The 6,971-nt window shown below is 38.9% G+C and overlaps 2 protein-coding genes across 2 annotated transcripts; one reads left to right on the forward strand and one right to left on the reverse strand.

The window, feature by feature from the left end:
- Positions 1–639: 639 nt before the first annotated feature.
- AK88_04812 (uncharacterized protein) lies at positions 640–1,858 on the forward strand (the record flags this gene model as incomplete). The annotated part of the gene is made up of 2 exons (XM_012482416.1): positions 640–1,244; positions 1,375–1,858. 2 exons carry the CDS (start codon positions 640–642, stop codon positions 1,856–1,858), a joined length of 1,089 nt encoding a protein of 362 aa, XP_012337839.1.
- Positions 1,859–2,730: 872 nt separating this feature from the next.
- AK88_04813 (uncharacterized protein) lies at positions 2,731–3,252 on the reverse strand (the record flags this gene model as incomplete). Its single annotated transcript, XM_012482417.1, has 2 exons — positions 2,731–2,931; positions 3,091–3,252. The coding sequence occupies 2 exons, from the start codon at positions 3,250–3,252 to the stop codon at positions 2,731–2,733; spliced, it is 363 nt and encodes a 120-aa protein (XP_012337840.1).
- Between the last annotated feature and the right edge of the window lie 3,719 nt (positions 3,253–6,971).

Raw genomic sequence — 6,971 nt, forward strand, 5'->3', positions numbered from 1 at the left:
AAAAAAAAAAAAAAAAAATACACGCAGTGGAACCACTCTCGTACAGGTGCTAAAAAAAGAAAAGAAAAAATCCCCTTTTCTTAGGGCCATTATTACAATTTGTTCCTAAGTCCACAACGGTCAAATCCCACCTGTGTTTTTATAGCCCTCTCGCAGATTTTCCGATGGACAAATTTGGTTGCAACATAGGTATAGAATTGGGGAGAAAATCAGCCACCTCTTTATTTTTCGTTTCACATTTCCTTATTTTTTAATTAATATTTTGTACTTTATTTTTTTTTTTTTTTGTGCTTTTTTCGCGACAAGTGCTTTCCCCCTATGTGTTCTATCAACTAGCGCTCTCCCTTGGCGTGCTCTAGGGATGCCATGTTCGATTTGCCCCAACGAGAAAAAATTTTGGCGCTATTTTGAACAAAGTGTACTAAAAAGGAAAAAAAAAAAGTGAACATTTATTTTCGCCTCGTGCATATTCAGTTGTACCTACCGCTTGCATGGGTGAAGTCTTATTTTAACCCGTTCACACTGCTCCCTCACACAGAGCAGCGCACTGTACTTCACGTCTGAACCAAGGAAAGAACCCACCGCAGCATAACTGCCGAATAACATCCGCTACCAAGTGACCCCTAAGAGAAAACTAAAATGATAATAAACAAATTTGCACTTCTGTTTTTCTGCGTCCTAAGGTGCCTAAGCACGAACGAAGAAAGTAAACAAATAATCATCCTGAACGATGAAATAACAACCATTAAAAGTCCTATACACTGCATCAGCGACATTTATTTCGTGTTCCGAAATGAATTATACAAAACCTGCGTGCAGCATGTCACCCAGGGAAAGACAGAGATACATGTCCTCGTGCAAAAACAAGTCAATAGCACATGGGAAACGCAACAGAAGCTGTTAGAACATAAAAGATGGTTTCAACTGCCAGCCGTGTTCAGTTTCGTACAGGACAATGAAATTATTATTATCGTGTGCAAATATAAAGGTATCACCAGTAGAGAAGGAACCACATGTGAACGATGGAACAGCAGCACCGGCACAAATTACACTAAGGAGCTTGTTAACATTGAGCAAGAAACATTTGAAAAGCAAAATTTGGACTCATACGCAGCAGATCCTCTAACAGTTAAAGATAAAAAAATGCTTCACATTTGCGGTATGCGCTCCTATGAGTTCCAAAATGAGGACAAGGACAGTTTCATTTCTTGTGTGGCCAGTGAAGACAAGGGAAAGACCTGGCGGTAAGTTTACTCCAAAAGGGAAAAATAAAAAAAAAAAGAGAGAGGCAACCATTTGTGCGCGCGTCGATTGAAAAGGCCACACAAACACATGTCTATGCTAACACCCACCTGCTCTCTTCCCCCCTCCCAGAACCAAAATAATAATACTGTACGAACAATTCAAAAAAAGAGTGGCCTACTTCTACCTGCGACCCCTGGTGTTTGCCGACGAGTTCGGGTTCTACTGCTACTCCCGAGTAAGCACCAACGACACAGACCGGGGAGGAAAATATATGAAGTGTACCCAAGAGGCCACGTACGAAAAAAATAAGGAATATAAGTTCAGATGCGAAGATGTCAATCTCATTAAACAGGACAAGTCACTGCAAAATGTTACTAAGCTAAACGGATACTACATAACCAGCTACGCGAAGAAAAACAACTTCAATGAATGCTACCTATACTACACAGAGAGTAACGCCATAGTTGTGAAACCCACAGTGCACAACGTCGACCTGAACGGATGCTACGGAGGCTCCTTTGTAAAAGTGAATGAGGGCAAGGTGCTCTTCATTTATTCCACTGGCTATGGAATTCAGAACATACACACGCTGAATTATACAAGGTATGACTGATCGAGGCCACATCCTGGTGGGGAGTCCACGAAAGACAACAGGGCAAACTCTCCCTCACACAAAACGGCCACCCCCTATTTGTCGCGTTTGTCACGGAGACACCATTCCCCACTGTTTGTGAGCTCCTCAACAAAGGAAAGCAGACGCACACAAGTGTAACATGTACGCTGACGTTAATTGTTTTTTTTTTAAATTGTAAGGACAAACATGCGTGTGCACTGTATACACATGAGGACCTTGCACTTCCAATAGTCCGACTCCATGTCATGTGTGATCAGCTAATGCAAAACTGTGTCTTACGCATGTCTTTTTTTTGTGTGTGCACTTTGTTGAGCATTTCATTGTTATGAATTTCTTCCGCTTCGACTTTCCTGTCACAACGCATATAAACAAAAAAAAAAAAAAAAAAAAAATGAAGCAAACGGTGAGAACGGGCGAATGGGATCTTCGTAACTGCCCTTCCAGAGCAGTTCCTCCCCTGACCAGACCTACACGGACGATGGGCCATTGTACAAAAATGTCCTCATGATAATACTTAAAAAAAATGTTTTTTTTTTTCTGCAGTAATTTTTAATCACAAAAATGTCATTAAGGGACAGGGAAAAGTTGAATCATGTAAAAAAAAAAAAAAATAAATGAGCCACGAATGGCAAAAAAGCAAACTCCAAAAGTTCGGTTTAAACAAAAAATACTACTAAAGAACTTATTTGCTCAAATGAAGGAGACCTCTTTGAGCAGGTTCCGAATGGATCACACATGAAACACACACACGCAGGGAAGGATAAAACAAAACAGTGTTAAATAATTATGAATAAATGGTAATATCAAATAGTACAATGTACTTGTACCTCAGCCGCGTCCTAACAACCGGCTCAAACAAATCGCATGTGTTTTTTGTTCCCGGAACACACAACTGGTTCTACGACTACAGGTATCTTGCTTTTGCACTGTTCCTTTGGCTCCTTCTTTTTTTTTTCTTCTTCCTCGTCTTCTGAATCCGACTCATTAAATATACCAAAGTCCAAATGTTCGTTCTCGTTTATGTCGAGGTCTAAGATTCCGTTGCGTTCAGCCTGGAGAGTACAAAAAGAAAAAGTCAAGTGTGGGTGTGTAAAAGTCAGCGTATATATGTACAAATAAGGCATGCTTTTTTTAAGCGGCATGGTGGCGCCCATGCGCAGTAGCGCGTAAAACCCCATGTTTGGTATACACGCCCCGTTTGTATGCTTTACCTGCATCTTCCGAAAACAGTATGTGTAAAGATACAAATACACGAAAACCGTTACAACAAAAATTGCTATTTTCATGTCCATAGCGACCATGCTCAGGGACGATGGCATCTTAATGCCGTGCAGCCACCTAGAAGACACCCTCGAAATGAATCTGTATGGCATTGTCTCAACGGGTTCAATAAATATGTACCTTTAGTATAGGTTTAATATGGGTCTTTTTTTGTTCCCTTGGGGGCAGACGGCTGCCACTGCCTTCCCAGTGAAGCCTCCTGACGCTGCAAGTGAGCCCAAGTGAACCGCGCGCAAACAAAAAATAATGCAGCGCAAAAAAAAAAAAAAAAGGTACAATATGGAAAGGGAAAAACAATTGTGTTAACGCAAATTATGTGCTCACTGCCTTTTTTGTTGTTTTTTTTTTTTTTAAACGCGGAGCGTAAAAAAAAAAATAACAGAAATTAATATCCTCTGTAGGCTGTACCAAAGTACAAGGTTAACAAATGGAGTACGTCCTACGTCTGTTTTAAACTATATTTGGGTTTCAAGTCTCAATGAGAAAAAAATTGAGGATGCAAATAAAAAAAAAAAAAGGAAGAACAATGTATGTCGATTTAAAAAAAAAGGGTGGTTCAAACAAGTACTAATTTGTATCAACCTTTGTACGTAAATATTCTTCGCAAGCCGTTTTTTTTTTTTTTTTTTTTTTTTTTTTTTTTTTTTTTTACCGTTTATGCATCCCAGTATAGCGGCAACAGTAGCTTTTATATAATCAGGCCGCAAGAATAGACTACCGGCGGGGCAAGCGATATGACACTCAATGAGCGAAAAATAAATTTACTAAAACATGCAAGCGTATAAATATAATACCATGCAATGACACAAATTAAAAAAAAAAAAAAATATAATAATGATATTAAAATAACGTACATATGTATATATATATATATATTTTTTAAACAAACTAGTTTTTGTAGGCCCCATGGTTGGACTTTCACACTACCACTTGACGCGCGGTACTGCTTGGTCCAAGAAAAAAAAAAAGTCTCACTTCTAAATATTTGGGTATATGATAATATATGCATATGGTTATATGCTCTGTACAAATAGCATGTTATATGTAGACCCGTTGTCCAGCCATTTGCTTTGTTGCTGATCGCGATGCGCGTGCCCGGGTTAGTGGGTGGCATCATTCAAAGTCCTACATTAACGCGTTGAGCTGATTCCGCCTCCACCGCGCCTTCAATTTTTTATGCACTTAGATTAAATCTAAAAAGATGAACGTGACAACTTTTTTTTTTTTTTTTTTTTTTTTTTTTTTTTTTTTTTTTTTTTAAAAAAAAACTTTTTTTTTTTTTTTTTTTTTTTTTTTTTTTTTTTTTAACGTAGTATGCATAATAGCCATTTTTATATTATTATAGATTATACCACAGAGAACAAATGCAAATAAAATTACAAACGTAATTTAACATGCATATGCTTCATCATGTTATATGTAGACCCGTTGTCCAGCCATTTGCTTTGTTGCTGATCGCGATGCGCGTGCCCGGGTTAGTGGGTGGCATCATTCAAAGTCCTACATTAACGCGTTGAGCTGATTCCGCCTCCACCGCGCCTTCAATTTTTTATGCACTTAGATTAAATCTAAAAAGATGAACGTGACAACTTTTTTTTTTTTTTTTTTTTTTTTTTTTTTTTTTAACGTAGTATGCATAATAGCCATTTTTATATTATTATAGATTATACCACAGAGAACAAATGCAAATAAAATTACAAACGTAATTTAACATGCATATGCTTCATGAGCAAGCATATTTCTGAGTTAAGAGAACACGAAAAAAAAAAAATTCAGTGGCCGCGTCCCAGTTAAACTAACAGTACCTCGCATCACTCCGTAACAAATAATAATCTGCCCACCCCATTCTTCCAGCTCACAAAAGTAAGTTGCCGGTGCGTATGAATTAATGCGAGGTATACCTGTAAGGAGACTCTCTGTCCCAGGCAGACCTGACTTTACCTATTTTAAACTTCCGCATAATATGCCACAATTAGGAGAGACAAAAAAAAAAAAAAAAATGTACGGTGCGACATTTGCACCCTAATAGCGCGCCGCGTGCAATGTGGACTTCGTCAGGGGATCAATTTTGAGGAAAAACGCAACACGCACAGAAAGAAAAAAAAAGAAAATGAACAAATAAAATATTCCTGTTCTGTGACTCTTCATTACTACCTCATTAGTATTGTCCCTGTGGCACATTTTTTTTTTTTTTTTTTGTGTTTGCGCACCGTCTCAATCATTATTACCCGAATGGGCAAGTTAAAGGAACCCGAGATGGAAAAACTGTTCGCTACTAACTATGTTGCAACGGTGGAGGAAGCCTCCTAAACTGTGTCCGTGCATTGTGCCGTTCTTTACCTTTTCGCTGGAAGGTCAAACGTAACTTAGCGCACACAGCATTGCCCCCATTCGCAAAAAAAAAAAAAAAAAAAAAAAAGTCACAACACGGAGCAGCATTTCCATTCGCGAAATAAACCGGAGGAAAGGAGTCTAAAGGGGCACGGCACACTAAGGCCATATAAAAAAGGAATAAACACACGCATGCACGTGGCGCCATATATGTACACATGCCTAATGTTTTGTCTACCCATGTGCGATTGTAAGTGCTGTGTCGCACCTACCACATTTGCACAAACATGTCTTCCACTGGAAGCTGAAAGTGTATTTACTTTATATTCGTACCGTTGTAATGACTGCTGGGTTGGAAGTTCCCCCGTCAAATTGCAAATTACTCATTACAGGGGTAGTTTACACAATTAGCGGTGGGAGTAACCTTAGGCTACGAAGGAAATGTGCCGCATTCACACGTGGAATAAGGCACCGTAAGCCCTTGCTGTTTATTTATCCTCTCGGCTTAAAGCTAACTAGCATAAAAGGTTTCAAGTACAATGCAGGGGTAACATGGCCCCGCCCCTCCCGTCAGTGGACACTTGCGCATGACTATGGATTCACATGACACGTAACAGAATGGCATGTACATATATGTATACATAAATGTATAACACCCGCTGGGCGTACACTTCCCTATACGTAATGAAGAGTTTGTGTTAGAAAAAAAAAAGCAACGCAAATTATGCTCATGCTCCCTAAGAGGAAGAGGCAAAAAAAAAGAAAAAAAAAAAAGGCAATGAAGCGTGCAGCCGTTTGTTAAAGCTCAACAGTTATAATATAACAAATGGGTGGAAACAACATGCATGAGGGGTACACAAAGCGCGGGCACAGAAAACACAACTACGCAAGGCAGAAAAACGGGTGCAAATTTTTACTACAACATGAGGCAAAGGTTTACAACTAGCCAGAACAACCTAAATATATACACAATTGGAAGGACCCGAATGCGGAAAGGGATTACAAGAATCCGCACCTGCGTATCGCACATGCAAGTATAAATATGAAGAGGCGCCGGGAGTGGAACACAGTATAAAGCGAGGCTACCTGACGGGCAATGGTACATGAATATACCAGCAGCCATAAAAGGTGTGAAAAATACGAGTGCGCGACCGTGTAATGTGCGCATACGTGCGTATAGGCCCATGTGCATAATAAATATAAAAACACGTAAACATGAACACCAATACACGCAAGGTATGCGCGCCATACACAAGTCTTGCTGGGGAAGGTAAAAAGTGTTCCTGTGCACATGTAATTATTTTTGTACCTCCCTTTTTACTTCAAATGTTTTTGCGCACTAATGACAATTTTTTTTTTTTTTTTTTATTTCCTAAACAAGCGATTCCCTACGTATGCACCTTGTGCGTATGTAAAAATAAAGCAAACGTATTTATATATGTATACATGTAAAAATGTATTTGTATACACTTTTTTTTTT

Source organism: Plasmodium fragile (genome assembly GCF_000956335.1).
Source record: "Plasmodium fragile strain nilgiri unplaced genomic scaffold supercont1.77, whole genome shotgun sequence".
NCBI lineage: Eukaryota > Apicomplexa > Aconoidasida > Haemosporida > Plasmodiidae > Plasmodium > Plasmodium fragile.